We start from the raw sequence: 16,821 nt of genomic DNA on the forward strand, positions 1-16,821 counted from the left end.
GACTGAGGAGACAAGTTGCTCAAGTTTAGGGATAGGAATGTTAACCCATTCTTGTCTAATGTAGAATTCTAGTTGCTCAACTGTCTTAGGTCTTTTTTGTCGTATCTTCCGTTTTATGATGCGCCAAATGTTTTCTGTGGGTGAAAGATCTGGACTGCAGGCTGGCCAATTCAGTGCCCGGACCCTTCTTCTACGCAGCCATGATGCTGTAATTGATGCAGTATGTGGTTTGGCATTGTCATGTTGGAAAATGCAAGGTCTTCCCTGAAAGAGACGTCGTCTGGATGGGAGCATATGTTGCTCTAGAACCTGGATATACCTTTCAGCATTGATGGTGTCTTTCCAGATGTGTAAGCTGCCCATGCCACACGCACTAATGCAACCCCATACTGTACCATCAGAGATGCAGGCTTCTGAACTGAGTGCTGATAACAACTTGGGTCGTCCTTCTCCTCTTTAGTCCGAATGACACGGCGTCCCTGATTTCCATAAAGAACTTCAAATTTTGATTCGTCTGACCACAGAACAGTTTTCCACTTTGTCATAGTCCATTTTAAATGAGTGTAGAGGTCAGAGCAGGTGGGTGGAGCACAGAAGTACGGCAGGACAGAACTGAGTTCAAAAAAAACTATTTATTGTGTTCCCTTTTCAGGTTACGCACACATACTCCCAGACACACACAAGTCATCTGGTGCAGGAGAGAGCTCCCTTCCTCTGTTCTCTCTCTCCTTATATAGGGCGTGGTTGCTGGGAAGACACACAAACACAGGTTAATTGATCTCAGGTGAAGTGATTCTGTCACTTACCTTCCCTGACTCCGCCCTCCTGTCACAGACCGGCGCTTGACCACGCCCCCGCTGCCACATACCCCCACCGCCCGACTCAGGCCGGGCGCCCGTCCGGCCTGCAGCCGACTCCCCCCCTTGACGGGAGAGGAAGTCCGCCACGACCATCTGCGCCCCCGGCCTGTGGACCACCTTGAAGTTGAAGGGTTGGAGTGCCAGATACCAACGGGTGATCCGCGCGTTGGCATCCTTCATGCGGTGGAGCCACTGGAGGGGCGCGTGGTCCGAACAGAGGGTGAAAGGGCGCCCCAGCAGGTAGTAACGGAGGGCGAGGACCGCCCACTTGATCGCCAGGCACTCCTTCTCAATCGTGCTGTAGCGCCCCTCACGCACTGACAGCTTCCGACTGATGTACAGGACCGGGCGGTCCTCCCCCTCCACCTGCTGGGACAAAACGGCCCCCAGCCCTCTGTCCGACGCATCCGTCTGTAACGTAAAAGGGAGAGAGAAGTCAGGGGAGTGTAAAAGTGGCCCCCCACACAGTGCAGCCTTTACTTCAGAAAAAGCCCGCTGACACTGCTCCGTCCACTGGACCGGATCTGGCGCCCCCTTTTTAGTGAGGTCAGTCAGCGAGCTGGTGACGTCCGAATAATTAGGTATAAACCTACGATAATAGCCAGCCAGCCCCAGGAACTGTCTCACCCCCTTTTTGGTCTTGGGCCTCGGGCAGGCCGCAATCGCTGCTGTCTTATTAATTTGGGGACGCACCTGCCCGTTGCCCAAGTGGAAGCCCAGATACCGTACTTCCACCCGCCCAATTGCACACTTCTTTGGGTTGGCAGTGAGTCCCGCCCGCCTCAGCGACCTAAGGACGGCCCTCAGGTGTTGCAGGTGCCGCTGCCAGTCATTACTATAAATGATAATATCGTCCAAGTACGCGGCCGCATAGGTGGCGTGGGGCTGGAGGACCCTGTCCATCAGCCGCTGAAACGTAGCGGGCGCCCCAAACAGCCCAAACGGAAGTGTGACGAACTGGTGTAAGCCGAACGGTGTGGAAAAGGCCGTTTTCTCCTGGGATAATGGAGTCAAGGGGATCTGCCAATATCCCTTCGTCAAATCCAGTGTCGAGTAAAAGCGAGCTGTGCCTAGTCGATCGAGCAGCTCATCAATACGAGGCATTGGGTACGCGTCGAATTTAGACACCGCGTTGACTTTTCTATAGTCCACACAGAACCGGACCGAGCCGTCGGCCTTGGGAACCAAGACCACCGGGCTGCTCCAGTCGCTGTGGGACTCCTCGACGATGCCTATTTCGAGCATGGCCTGAAGTTCCTCCCGAACCACCTTTTTTTTGTGTTCGGGTAGCCTGTAAGGGCGGCTACGCACTACCACCCCCGGGGGCGTCTCTATGTGGTGTTCTATGAGGTTAGTGCGACCGGGCAGGGGCGAGAACACATCCGAAAACTCGGCCTGCAACTGGGCGACCTCCGTGAGTTGGGTCGGGGAGAGGTGGTCTCCACAGGGGACCGGAGAGGTATGTGATGCCAATGTCCCTTTTTGAACCTCCGGCCCCAGCTCCGCCTTCTCCGGAACTGCCGACACCAACGCCACGGGGACCTCCTCGTTCCAGAGTTTTAGCAGATTGAGGTGGTAGATCTGTAGCGCCCCACCCCTGTCTGTTCGCCTCACCTCATAGTCGACGTCCCCGACTCGCCGTGTGACCTCAAAGGGCCCTTGCCACTTGGCGATCAATTTGGAGCTCGACGTGGGCAACAGTACGAGTACTTTATCTCCCGGTGTGAACTCTCTAAGGCGCGTACCCTTGTTGTACAGGCGGGCTTGCCGTTCCTGGGCCTGCCGCAAATTCTCCTGAGTTAGGTGGGTGAGCGTGTGGAGTTTTGCGCGCAGGTCCATAACGTACTGAATTTCGTTCTTACTTTGTGAAGGTCCCTCCTCCCAATTTTCCCGCAGCACGTCCAAGATGCCACGCGGCTTACGCCCATATAATAATTCGAACGGGGAGAACCCCGTGGAGGCTTGGGGGACCTCTCGCACTGAGAACAGCAAGGGTTCGAGCCACTTGTCCCAATTACGTGCGTCCTCGCTTACGAATTTTTTAATAATATTTTTGAGGGTGCGGTTGAACCGTTCCACTAAACCGTCCGTTTGTGGGTGATATACGCTGGTGCGGATCGGCTTTATCCCCAATAACCCATACAGTTTGCGCAGTGTTCGTGACATAAACGTAGTGCCTTGGTCAGTCAGAATCTCTTTCGGGATTCCAACTCGGGAGATGACGCGGAAGAGTGCCTCTGCAATACTGCGTGCTGAGATATTGCGCAGAGGCACTGCTTCCGGGTATCGCGTTGCATAGTCCACCAGAACTAATATAAAGCGGTACCCTCGTGCTGACCGATCTAATGGCCCGACGAGATCCATCCCAATTCTCTCAAACGGGGTCTCGATTAACGGTAGAGGGCGCAAAGGCGCTTTTGGAATGGCCGCTGGATTTACTAACTGGCATTCGCGGCATGCCGTACACCACCTACGGACATCGCCGCGAATCCCCGGCCAATAGAATCGGGCCATTATTCGGGCTAGTGTTTTATCCTGCCCCAAGTGTCCAGCCATGGGATTAAAGTGAGCCGCCTGGAATACCAATTCCCGGCGGCTCTTTGGAATCAAAAGCTGCGTGACTCGCTCTTTAGTTTGAGTGTCCTGCGTCACTCGGTATAATCTATCCTTCAAAATCGCGAAGTAAGGGAAGGACGGGGTGGCGTTCGGCGGGAGCGTTTGACCATCGATTACTCTCACTTGGTCAAACGCATGCCGCAGAGTCTCGTCTCGCGACTGCTCTAATGGGAAATCCGCGAGGGATTCCCCAATAGAGAGAGGAGGAGCCAGCGGCTCCTCGCTCTGACGCGGAGATGACGTAGACGGCTCTGTGACAGCTGCTCCCGCCAAAGCGACACCGGGACCTCCCCCTGTCAACTGGCAGGACCCACTCTCTACTAGGCGCGTCATTAAACCCCGAAATCCCGGCCAATCCGTCCCCAAAATTAAAGAGTGGGTAAGGCGGGGATTAACCGCCGCCTTCACTATAAATTTTTCCCCTCTGAAAATAATGTGGACCGACACCAAAGGGTAGCGGTGAACATCCCCGTGCACACACAAAACCTTCACCTCTTGTGCTCCCCCCAATGCCTCGTTTTGAACCAGGCTTTGGCGAATTGAGGTCTGATTACAACCAGAATCCACCAACGCCTGATATGTAGCCCCTTGGATACTCACCGGTATGCGATACGCTCCGGCCCGATCGAGGGCGGCCTCTGGCGCGTCGGGGATCCGAACCACCGCGCCCACTTCCATTGCTGTGCACTGCTGTTGAAGGTGATCCGGCTCCCCGCAGCGCCAGCAAACCGGCCCGGGCTTTCCCTCTGCACCGGTGATCTGGGGCTCACTCACCTGAGGTGGGGGAGAGACAGACACAGAAGGGAGAAACGGGAGGGCACCGCGGGTGCGCCGGGCCGGCTGGGGAGGAGCCGGCCCCCGCCTCCGCGGTGGGGGAATGGGGCGAGGACGGGACACAGGAGGAGGGGGAGAGAGAGAGAGAGAAGAGGAGAGAGGAGATGATGTCATCTGCTGTCCTGCCGCCGGGACAGCCGCCAAATGGTCCTCCGCCAGCTCGACTGCTTGATCCAACGACGCCGGGCGGTGGCACCGGACCCACTCCGCCGTTCCTGCTGGTAAGCGAGCGACGAACTGTTCCAGCGCCACCTGGTCGAGGATTCCTTCGGCGTCGCGGTTGTTGGCCCTCAGCCACCGCCAGCAGGCGTCCCGGAGCTGCTGGCCAAATGCGAACGGCCGGCCGACTTCCTCCAAGCGCAGCGCGCGGAAGCGCTGGCGCTGCTGTTCTGGAGTGCGCCCCACGCGCTGGAGGACGGCCCGGCGGAGGTCCGCGTAGGCCAGCCGGCGGTCGGCGGGGAGCTGTAGCGCGGCCAGCTGTGCTTCTCCCGTGAGCAGGGGGAGGAGGCGCGCCGCGCGCTGCTCCATCGGCCACCCCGAGGCTTCGGCGACTTGCTCAAAGAGCGTGATGAACGCCTCGGGGTCATCCTGCGGGCCCATCTTGGTGACAGTGAGGGGAGACGGGCCCGCGGCAGGAGCGCTGGTGGACCCCGCCGACGCGAGGAGGTGCCGGAACGCCTGTCGATCTTCTTGTTGGGCCAACACCAGGGCCTCGAACCGCTCTTCTTGCTCCTTTCGGAGGGTGAGTAGCGCCTGGTGCTGGCTTTGCTGGGCCGTGGCAAGGGCGTGGACCAGTTCAGCAAACGGGGAGGACTCCATGGGGCTGCTGTGCTCCAGTCCCGGGTTTCGGCACCACTGTAGAGGTCAGAGCAGGTGGGTGGAGCACAGAAGTACGGCAGGACAGAACTGAGTTCAAAAAAAACTATTTATTGTGTTCCCTTTTCAGGTTACGCACACATACTCCCAGACACACACAAGTCATCTGGTGCAGGAGAGAGCTCCCTTCCTCTGTTCTCTCTCTCCTTATATAGGGCGTGGTTGCTGGGAAGACACACAAACACAGGTTAATTGATCTCAGGTGAAGTGATTCTGTCACTTACCTTCCCTGACTCCGCCCTCCTGTCACAGACCGGCGCTTGACCACGCCCCCGCTGCCACAATGAGCCTTGGCCCAGAGAAGACGTCTGCGCTTCTGGATCATGTTTAGATACGGCTTCTTCTTTGAACTATAGAATTTTAGCTTGCAACGGCGGATGGCACGGTGAATTGTGTTCACAGATAATGTTCTCTGGAAATATTCCTGAGCCCATTTTGTGATTTCCAATACAGAAGCATGCCTGTATGTGATGCAGTGCCGTCTAAGGGCCCAAAGATCACGGGCACCCAGTATGGTTTTCCGGCCTTGACCCTTACGCACAGAGATTCTTCCAGATTCTCTGAATCTTTTGATGATATTATGCACTGTAGATGATGATATGTTCAAACTCTTTGCAATTTTACACTGTCAAACTCCTTTCTGATATTGCTCCACTATTTGTCGGCGCAGAATTGGGGGGATTGGTGATCCTCTTCCCATCTTTACTTCTGAGAGACGCTGCCACTCCAAGATGCTCTTTTTATACCCAGTCATGTTAATGACCTCTTGCCAATTGACCTAATGAGTTGCAATTTGGTCCTCCAGCTGTTCCTTTTTGTACCTTTAACTTTTCCAGCCTCTTATTGCCCCTGTCCCAACTTTTTTGAGATGCGTTGCTGTCATGAAATTTCAAATGAGCCAATATTTGGCATGAAATTTCAAAATGTCTCACTTTCAACATTTGATATGTTGTCTATGTTCTATTGTGAATACAATATCAGTTTTTGAGATTTGTAAATTATTGCATTCCGTTTTTATTTACAATTTGTACTTTGTCCCGGGCAGCACGGTGGTGTAGTGGTTAGCGCTGTCGCCTCACAGCAAGAATGTCCGGGTTCGAGCCCTGTGGCTGGCGAGGGCCTTTCTGTGCGGAGTTTGCATGTTCTCCCTGTGTCCGCGTGGGTTTCCTCCGGGTGCTCCGGTTTTCCCCACAGTCCAAAGACATGCAGGTTAGGTTAACTGGTGACTCTAAATTGACCGTAGGTATGAATGTGAGTGTGAATGGCTGTCTGTGTCTATGTGTCAGCCCTGTGATGACCTGGCGACTTGTCCAGGGTGTACCCCGCCTTTCACCCGTAGTCAGCTGGGATAGGCTCCAGCTTGCCTGCGACCCTGTAGAAGGATAAAGCGGCTAGAGATAATGAGATGAGATGAGATGAGATGAGATGAGACTTTGTCCCAACTTTTTTGGAATCGGGGTTGTACTTGGTGAAATTGTACCCATTCCTTGAACGAGCATACATTGAGGTGAGATACCTTGATGCAGTGCCACTGGCCGCAACTGACTGACTCAATTTGACGGTGAGTGTTTATGTAAATGAGGTTGCTGTAAAATGTTGGCTTTGTCTTGACCTTTGGGCGTCTTCTTCTGTAAGAGAAATCAATCACTGGAATCGCTCTAGGAGTCAAATTCAAGTCAGAATCCTCAATAATAGGCCCAGGATTGAGACTGAAATCACGAGCAAGCAGAACTAGACTTGTAGCAATCAAACCAATCGTCATAACAATCAGACCAGCTTTCACTTTTAATAATGGCAGCCAGTTAATATGACACACAGTCTTCTAGCATGACTCAAATTATTGCCTTGAACCACTTGAGCATCTAACCAGAGTGCTAAAAATACAGTCCCATTGTTTATAGGGCTCTTATGTTTATCACCAGCAGCAGATAGGCTAGTCAGCAGGGCGACACGGTGGTGTAGTGGTTAGCACTGTTGCCTCATAGCAAGAAGGTTCTGGGTTTGAGCCCAGTGGCCAATGGGGGGCCTTTCTGTGTGGAGTTTACATATTCTCCCTGTGTCTTCCTGGGTTTCCTCTGGGTGCTCCAGTTTCCCCCACAGTTCAAAGACATGCAGTTAGGTTAACATGGGGTGGCCTTGGGCCCTTAAGCAAGGCACCTAACCCCCAACTGCTCTCTGGGCGCTGTAGCACAGCAGTTGGTGTGTGTGTGCTCATTGCTCACTTTTGTGTGTTCAATGTTTCAGATGGGTTAAAGGAATCCTCCAGCAGATTTACTCTTAAACTTATGTTAAGTAAAAGTATTCATAGATTTCAACAGCCAAATATTCATTTTTGGAGACCAAATAGTGTTCTAGAAAAATAAATTTTTTATTAAAATACCAGATGGGCCTCCCGCGGAAGTGACGTATGCGATGACGTGATGTGGTGGAAGCTTGGAGCAACTTGGCTGTTTATATCCTCTGCTTACATCGTGGTTTTGCTATTCGAGTTTGAACAAATCATCTAATGACACGCTTTCATCTCCCAACAAAGAACACTGGATAAACTTGTCTTCGAAGACAACTGTCTCTGTCTGGATTTAAACACTGACTGGTTCATCTGTTTGCACAGCAATATCCCTCTTTCTGGTCAATTCACGTTCCTAGCACATAAATGAAACTGAAACTACCATGAAATAAAACTTCAGAAATTTCAAAGGAGTGAGTTTCATGCAAAATGTTCTGATTAATTCTCTTATCTGGAGTATAGTCGACTGTACCTGAAGCTCAATCGAATGCTTCGTCTCTTGATCCGTCAGTGATTATTCTTTAATGTCGGTGTTTTCTTTGTTGCCTATATTTTCTTCCAGTATATGCTGAAGAGCCTACAACACATCGGAATACTGATTACAATTCACCAGGTAAGACACCAATAATATACCACAAAGAATCATGGCAGAACAAAGTTGAAACTAACCTCCCGGTGTTGTTATCTCTGTTGTCGCTCAACGCTGCATCGGCAGACTTTTGGAGCTGAACTATGGGCAAATATTGTTAGCATGACATAGTCTTTTTATCTTTCTTTTTATTCTGGAAGCCCCCATTAATCTTGCTTTTTATTCTGTCAATTCATCGAAACAGGATGATTAAAAATGTTTGGAGCATAAGTAGGGCACTGCATGCAGATTGTTTTGAGGTCTTCCAGTGGCATGAATCCATTTCTTGTGAACAGTTGGACGATTCTGGCCAGGTAAACGGTGAAAAGATATCTTCTCATCCTTCTTTTTAGCATCATTTTGGCATTTATATGCTGCACAATGAGGTATACTTATTTAAAAACATATAAATTCAGTAAAAATACTTGTAAAACTAGCAAAACCACGATGTAAGCAGAGGATATAAACAGCCTAGTTGCTCCAAGCTTCCACCATACCATGTCATAATATACATCACTTCCGCAGGAGGCCCATCTGGTATTTTAATAAAAATTAATTTTTTTAGAACACTATTTGGTCTCTGAAAATGAATGTTTGACTGTTGAAATCTATGAATACTTTTACTTAACATAAGTTTATGAGTAAATCTGCTGGAGGATCCCTTTAAATGCAGAGGACAAATTTCACTGTGCTTGAGTGTGCATGTAAAGACTTCTTCTTAAAAAACAGGTTTAATAAACAAGACCGCCGACATAGCAGCTTGTACAACATGGCTGGTTATTTGAATTAGTGTTGAGATGTTCTTGTCACAGATGCTGTGTTGCTCAGAGGGAACAGACTGCAGTGGTGTCCAGCTTCCAGGATACTGGAAACTAGCTGAGGTGGTGACCCATCCAGAGGAAGGAGACCATGAGGTTGCTGGTAACAATCGTCCTATATCTTTGTTACCTGTATTGTCCAAGGTCTTGGCGTGTATTGCACATGACCAGTTTGTCAGCTATTTGATATCTAATAATCTACTCTCGGTTCATCAAAGTGGAAATAAGAGATGCCACTCAACGGAAACTTTGGGGATTTTCTTCACTAGTCATTTGTATAAGGCCATTGATGAGAAAAAGGTGACTGCTGTTCTCCTGCTAGACCTTAGCAAGGCATTTGATAGTATCAACCATCAGAAATTACTTACAAAGTTACGAGACCTTAACATTTCCGAGATGGCCCTAGCATGGTTCCAAAGTTATTTGACGGGTAGGAGACAAGTATGCATATATAGTTCCTTCTCAAGTCCCTTGGGTCTAAAGCAGGGTGTTCCTTAAGGGTCCATTCTCGGTCCCTTACTCTTCAAACTGTATATTAATGAGCTACCATCAGTTTGCAAGACATGTAATGTGGAGTCATATGTCGACGATATCAAGCTTTACATCTCATTCTCCAACAAAGACATCAACAGAGGGCTTAATGACCTCAAGCAAGATCTGCTGCAGGTGGCTGCTTGGTGTTGTGAGAACAGTTTGCTGATTAATCCTGTCAAGACCAAGTTCTGTGTGTTTGGATCAAGCAAGATCCTCAGTCAGACGCATATTCCACCTTCTATGTTCCTGGGGAAGGAGCTACCCATTGTTCACTAGGTTAGAGACCTCAGTGTTATAGTTGATAAGAACTTGTCGTTCGATGAACATATAGCAGGACTCTAGCTGCAGATCTAATAAACAAGCTATAGTGTCTTGCAAAGTATTCATCCCCCTTGGTGTTTGTCCTGGTTTGTTGCATTACAAGATGGAATTAAACTTGATTTTTGGGGGGTTAGCATCATTTGATTTACACAACATGCCTACAACTTTAAAGGTGAAAATTGTTGTTTTATTGTGATGCAAACAGTAATTAAGATGAAAAAACAGAAATCTGGAGTGTGCATAGGTATTCACCCCCTTTTGTATGAAACCCCTAAATAAGTGTTGGTCCAACCAATTCACTTCACAAGTCACATAATTAGTTGATTAAGATCCACCTGTGTACAATCAAAGTGTCACCTGATCTGTCACATTATGTCTGTATAAATCAACCTGTTCTGGAAGGCCCTTGACTCTGCAACACTACTAAATAAGCAACATGAATACTAAGGAGCTCTCCGAACATGTCAGAGACAAAGTTGTGAAGAAGTTTGGATCAGGGTTGGATTATAAATAATATCCCAAACTTTGAATATCCCAGGGAGCACCATTAAATCCATTATAGCAAAATGGAAAGAACATGTCACCACTACAAACCTGACAAGAGAAGGCCGCCCACCAAAACTCACAGACGAGGCAAAGAGGGCAGTCAAGTCAAGTCAGCTTTATTGTCAAATACATGCTTGACATACAGCACAGATGAAATTTCAGTCCTCTCTGACCCACGGTGCAAACAGGCAATGCAATAAATAAAAATAGAATAACTGAAATAAACAATATAAACAGTATAAACACTCTAGATAAGAAATAGACAGACTAAACACTCACAGGTGTGTGTATATATATATATATATATATACACAGTATTATATATATATATATATATATATATATATATGGGCGGCACGGTGGTGTAGTGGTTAGCGCTGTCGCCTCACAGCAAGAAGGTCCTGGGTTCGAGCCCCGGGGCCGGCGAGGGCCTTTCTGTGTGGAGTTTGCATGTTCTCCCCGTGTCCGCGTGGGTTTCCTCCGGGTGCTCCGGTTTCCCCCACAGTCCAAAGACATGCAGGTTAGGTTAACTGGTGACTCTAAATTGACCGTAGGTGTGAATGTGAGTGTGAATGGGTGTCTATGTGTCAGCCCTGTGATGACCTGGCGACTTGTCCAGGGTGAACCCCGCCTTTCGCCCATAGTCAGCTGGGATAGGCTCCAGCTTGCCTGCGACCCTGTAGAAGGATAAAGCGGCTAGAGATAATGAGATGAGATGAGATATATATATATATATATATATCACAGGTGGCTTCTCCAGTGAGGAGAGGGAGGAAGATCCTCCTTAAAAATTCTAAGAATAAAAAGTTGAAATTGTCTTGACCAATTTAATGAATTGCTGTCCTTGAATATTACTATTTTACTGCCAAATACGACATGTACATTATATTCGTTTCTCTGGGTGAAATTACATTAGCACCCCCTATCGCTCGCTATTAGAAATTACTGCACGGAGGATCTTCCTCCCTTCGGCTCCCATTCACTCCGATTCAAACAGTCTCCGGCACTGGCGGCTTGTGGTTAACATAGACTTCAATGAGAGAGAGGAGGAAAATCCTCGTCTAAGAGGGTGGGACTAGCTAAGAGATCTGACAAGTGCTACAGAATATCAACCAATAGGCTGCAGCCCTAGTTGCGCAATGAACCAATAAGTAGAGGCCTTAGCTGCCTGGGGGGAGGGGTTATCTTATCAAACTTAACTTCTAGATCCGGTGACTCGGGCACTTCGGCAGTCAGAGTGAGAACGGCGAGGTGGAAGTGGATTGACTATGTTATAGATATTCTATGAATAAAGTAATGGAAACAGAGGACGTGGTGAATGTTTTGCTTGCAAAACCCTTCCATGGGCTGAGCTACAGTGAAAAATTAGCCATCAAAGCAGCAGGTAGACCAACCCCTAAAATCGAAATCACAAAACCCAATGGCAAAGGCAGTACAATGAATGCTACATGGTTTGCTAGGTACACATGGCTCACTGGTAGCGTTACCACCCATCGATTATATTGCTGGCCCTGTTTGCTAATGAACAATGCCAAATCACAAGCGTGGAGTGTTCATGGTTTCAATGATTTAAAAAATCTAGATAGGGCAACCAAACGCCATGAGAAGTGTCAAGACCACGTTGGTGCTGCTATCCGACTGTCCTTACTAGGCACCATGCCAATAGATAGGGTGGTAGACAAGGGTGTGCGGCTGCAAATCCAGCAGCACAATGCTAAAGTGAGTCGCAATAGAGAGGTATTAAAACGTCTGATAGATGCAACAGCCTACCTAGGCATGCAAGAGTTGTCACTGAGGGGGCATGAAGAAGGGGGGAATTCGGACAATAAGGGCAATTACAGGGAGCTAGCGGAGGTTATTGCTCGCTATGATCGTGTTCTGGCAGAGCATCTGGAAAGTTCGACTGTCTTCACAGGCATGTCAAAAACAATCCAGAATGATCTAATATCCGCTATAGCTGGTTCAATTAATTCAGAAATCCAAAAGCAACTTAACACGGCACCCTTCTTCTCGTGGCAAATCGACGAGACCACAGACATAAGCTGTCATTCACAGCTGTCTGTCATCTTGCGCTATGTCGATAATCAAGGTACAATTCAGGAACGCTTTCTAGGATTTTTTGATGTGTCCAGTGGTCGCAGTGCACAATCCTTGTTCGATTTCGTGCAGACTGAGTTGTCAGGTTTCAATTTCAAGGATAAACTTGTCGCTCAGACTTACGATGGTGCCGCGGTCATGGCCTCGGACTTGAATGGCCTTCAGGCTAAAGTGAGAGAATTGGCTCCCTGTGCAACATTTGTCCACTGCTATGCACATCGCTTAAACCTAGTTTTAAGTCAGGGTGTTAAGACCATTCCCCAAGCAAAATACTTCTTTGCTCACTTGGGTGGCTTCACGTCTTTTTTCTCCAAGTCCAGCAAGAGGGTTTCTTTACTCGAGGAGTTCAGTTGCGCCCGCATTCCCCGGAGCGCTCCCACTCGCTGGAACTTTTCCTCTAGGGTCTGAACACGGTTGCTTCAAATTATGACGAACTACTTCAGATTTTCGAGAACATTACTGAGCGCCCAATGATGGATGATGAGACAATACGTTTAGCTGATGGTTTGAGGTCGAAAATGCAAGAGTTTGAATTTGCGTTTTTACTCTTCACTTTTGAGCAGTTGTTTTCGCACACTGACGTGGTGTTTGACATCTTGCAGCACAAATCCATGGATGTCGCCTTTTGCAAACGGCGAATAGAGAATCTCCTGCAAATATTGGATGAGCTAAAAGTACAGAGCGCCTTTGACAAAATCTACGCCAGGGCTGCCTCTCTAACAGAAGACCCTGACTTGTCTCACAGGGTCAAAAGAAGGCTGCTTAATCCCCGTCAGTCCTACAGAGCACTTTATGATTCCATCCACGACAACTTGCGCACTCAAATAACTCAGCGCTTTCAACACCTCGACCGCTTGCGCTTCATGGAGCTTTTGGATGCGGCGAAATTCGACACGTTCAAAATATCATTTCCTACGCAGCTACTGTCAAATTTGATGGAGACATATGGCCACCTTTTTGATCAAGAAAAGCTGAGAATCGAACTGCAGCATTTTTATCACAATGCAGAAATAAATTCATCAAGAAAACTTTGCGATGCCCTTGGCTTCATGAAGTCCAGCGGTCTTGATGGGGCGATGCCACAGTTGTACAGGCTCATGTCCCTGATTGGAACAATTGGCGCAACCTCTGCAGGGGTTGAAAGGAGTTTTTCGTGCCTCAAGAGAATTAAAACGAACACACGCAACGCAATGGGGCAGGAGAGATTAAAACATCTGGCCATTATTTCAATTGAAAAAAAGATTCTCAAGACACTCCAAAAAGATCCAGCGTGGTACGATCAGGTCACAGATAGATTTGCAAATCAGACAGCACGGAGAATTGACTTGATATATAAATAGGGAGCCTCAATCAGTTGGCCTGAATCATTCCTTAACATCAATGTTTGTCTTAAACACGGCTATATCCCATGTAAATAGTTGTGAAATAATGTTATTGTTGTTCTTTTACTTGTTGACTGTTGCCAGTTGTTTGACACCGTGGAAAGGATGTTAATGAATTATTCAGGAAAAACTATTATCAACTCAACCCGTGCGTGTAACTATAGCCGGTCCAGCAGGTGCGGTCGCATTGGGGCCCGTGACCTTCAACCAAGCATTCCTTCCTCCCTCACTTTTACAAAAGCCAGCCGCCACTGATATATATATATATATATATATATATATATACACACAGTGGGGGGAAAAAGTATTTAGTCAGTCAGCAATTGTGCAAGTTCTCCCACTTAAAAAGATGAGAGAGGCCTGTAATTTTCATCATAGGTATACCTCAACTATGAGAGACAAAATGAGAAAAAAAAATCCAGAAAATCACATTGTCTGATTTTTAAAGAATGTATTTGCAAATTATGGTGGAAAATAAGTATTTGGTCAATAACAAAAGTTCATCTCAATACTTTGTTATATACCCTTTGTTGGCAATGACAGAGGTCAAACGTTTTCTGTAAGTATTCACAAGGTTTTCACACACTTGCTGGTATTTTGGCCCATTCCTCCATGCAGATCTCCTCTAGATCAGTGATGTTTTGGGGCTGTCGCTGGGCAACACGGACTTTCAACTCCCTCCAAAGATTTTCTATGGGATTGAGATCTGGAGACTGGCTAGGCCACTCCAGGACCTTGAAATGCTTCTTACGAAGCCACTCCTTCGTTGCCCGGGCAGTGTGTTTGGGATCATTGTCATACTGAAAGACCCAGCCACAATTCATCTTCAGTGCCCTTGCTGATGCAAGGAGGTTTTCACTCAAAATCTCATGATACATGGCCCCATTCATTCTTTCCTTTACACGGATCAGTCATCCTGGTCCCTTTGCAGAAAAACAGCCCCAAAGCATGATGTTTCCACCCCCATGCTTCACAGTAGGTATGGTGTTCTTTGGATGCAACTCACCATTCTTTCTCCTCCAAACACAACAAGTTGAGTTTTTACCAAAAAGTTCTATTTTGGTTTCATCTGACCATATGACATTCTCCCAATCCTCTTCTGGATCATCCAAATGCTCTCTAGCAAACTTCAGACGGGCCTGGACATGTACTGGCTTAAGCAGGGGGGCACGTCTGGCACTGCAGGATTTGAGTCCCTGGCAGCGTAGTGTGTTACTGATGGTAGCCTTTGTTACTTTGGTCCCAGCTCTCTGCAGGTCATTCACTAGGTCCCCCCGTGTGGTTCTGGGATTTTTGCTCACCGTTCTTGTGATCATTTTGACCCCACGGGGTGAGATCTTGCGTGGAGCCCCAGATCGAGGGAGATTATCAGTGGCCTTGTATGTCTTCCATTTTCTAATAATTGCTCCCACAGTTGATTTCTTCACACCAAGCTGCTTACCTATTGCAGATTCAGTCTTCCCAGCCTGGTGCAGGTCTACAATTTTGTTTCTGGTGTCCTTTGACAGCTCTTTGGTCTTGGCCATAGTGGAGTTTGGAGTGTGACTGTTTGAGGTTGTGGACAGGTGTCTTTTATACTGATAACGAGTTCAAACAGGTGCCATTAATACAAGTAACAAGTGGAGGACAGAGGAGCCTCTTAAAGAAGTTGTTACAGGTCTGTGAGAGCCAGAAATCTTGCTTGTTTGAAGGTGACCAAATACTTATTTTACCCAGGAATTTACCAATTAATTCATTAAAAATCCTACAATTTGATTTCCTGGATTCTTTCCCCCCATTCTGTCTCTCATAGTTGAAGTGTACCTATGATGAAAATTACAGGCCTCTCTCATCTTTTTAAGTGGGAGAACTTGCACAATTGGTGGCTGACTAAATACTTTTTTGCCCCATTGTATATATACATACAGGTGCTGGTCATAGGATATCATGAAAAAGTTTATTTATTTCAGTAATTCCATTCAAAAAGTGAAACTTGTATATTATATTCATTCATTACACACAGACTGATATATTTCAAATGTTTATTTCTTTTAATTTTGATGATTATAACTGACAATTAATGAAAATCCCAAATTCAGTATCTCAGAAAATTAGAATATTAATTAAGACCAATACAAAAAAAGGATTTTTAGAAATGTTGGCCAACTGAAAAGTATGACCATGAAAAGTATGAGCATGTACAGCACTCAATACTTAGTTGGGGTTCCTTTTGCCTGAATTACTGCAGCAATGCGGCGTGGCATGGAGTCGATCAGTCTGTGGCACTGCTCAGGTGTTATGAGAGCCCAGGTTGCTCTGATAGTGGCCTTCAGCTCTTCTGCATTGTTGGGTCTGGCGTATCACATCTTCCTCTTCACAATACCCCATAGATTTTCTATGGGGTTAAGGTCAGGCGAGTTTGCTGGCCAATTAAGAACAGGGATACCATGGTCCTTAAACCAGATACTGGTAGCTTTGGCACTGTGTGCAGGTGCCAAGTCCTGTTGGAAAATGAAATTTGCATCTCCATAAAGTTGGTCAGCAGCAGGAAGCATGAAGTGCTCTAAAACTTCCTAGTAGATGGCTGCGTTGACCTTGGACCTCAGAAAACACAGTGGACCAACACCAGCAGATGACATGGCACCCCAAACCATCACTGACTGTGGAAACTTTACACTGGACCTCAAGCAACGTGGATTCTGTGCCTCTCCTCTCTTCCTCCAGACTCTGGGACCTTGATTTCCAAAGGAAATGCAAAATTTATTTGAATCAGAGAACATAACTTTGGACCACTCAGCAGCAGTCCAGTCCTTTTTGTCTTTAGCCCAGGCGAGACGCTTCTGACGCTGTCTCTTGTTCAAGAGTGGCTTGACACAAGGAATGTGACAGCTGAAACCCATGTCTTGCATACGTCTGTGCGTGGTGGTTCTTGAGGCACTGACTCTAGCTGCAGTCCACTCTTTGTGAATCTCCCCCACATTTTTGAATGGGTTTTGTTTCACAATCCTCTCCAGGGTGCGGTTATCCCTATTGCTTGTACACT

The 16,821-nt window shown here is 47.5% G+C and overlaps 1 protein-coding gene across 2 annotated transcripts in view; it reads left to right on the forward strand.

The window, feature by feature from the left end:
* The window catches only part of mpp2b (MAGUK p55 scaffold protein 2b), a 137,606-nt gene that overhangs the window by 53,530 nt on the left and 67,255 nt on the right, over window positions 1-16,821 (forward strand). Inside the window, exon 3 of one of the 2 annotated variants that reach the window (XM_060939339.1) lies at window positions 11,041-11,067. The exons of the other annotated variant lie outside the window; for it this stretch is intronic. Within the exon in view, the coding sequence (XP_060795322.1) occupies window positions 11,041-11,067 (27 nt within the window). The remainder of the gene's footprint in view (window positions 1-11,040; window positions 11,068-16,821) is intronic. 2 annotated transcript variants of the gene reach the window in all.

Source organism: Neoarius graeffei, chromosome 14 (genome assembly GCF_027579695.1).
Source record: "Neoarius graeffei isolate fNeoGra1 chromosome 14, fNeoGra1.pri, whole genome shotgun sequence".
Taxonomy (NCBI): domain Eukaryota; kingdom Metazoa; phylum Chordata; class Actinopteri; order Siluriformes; family Ariidae; genus Neoarius; species Neoarius graeffei.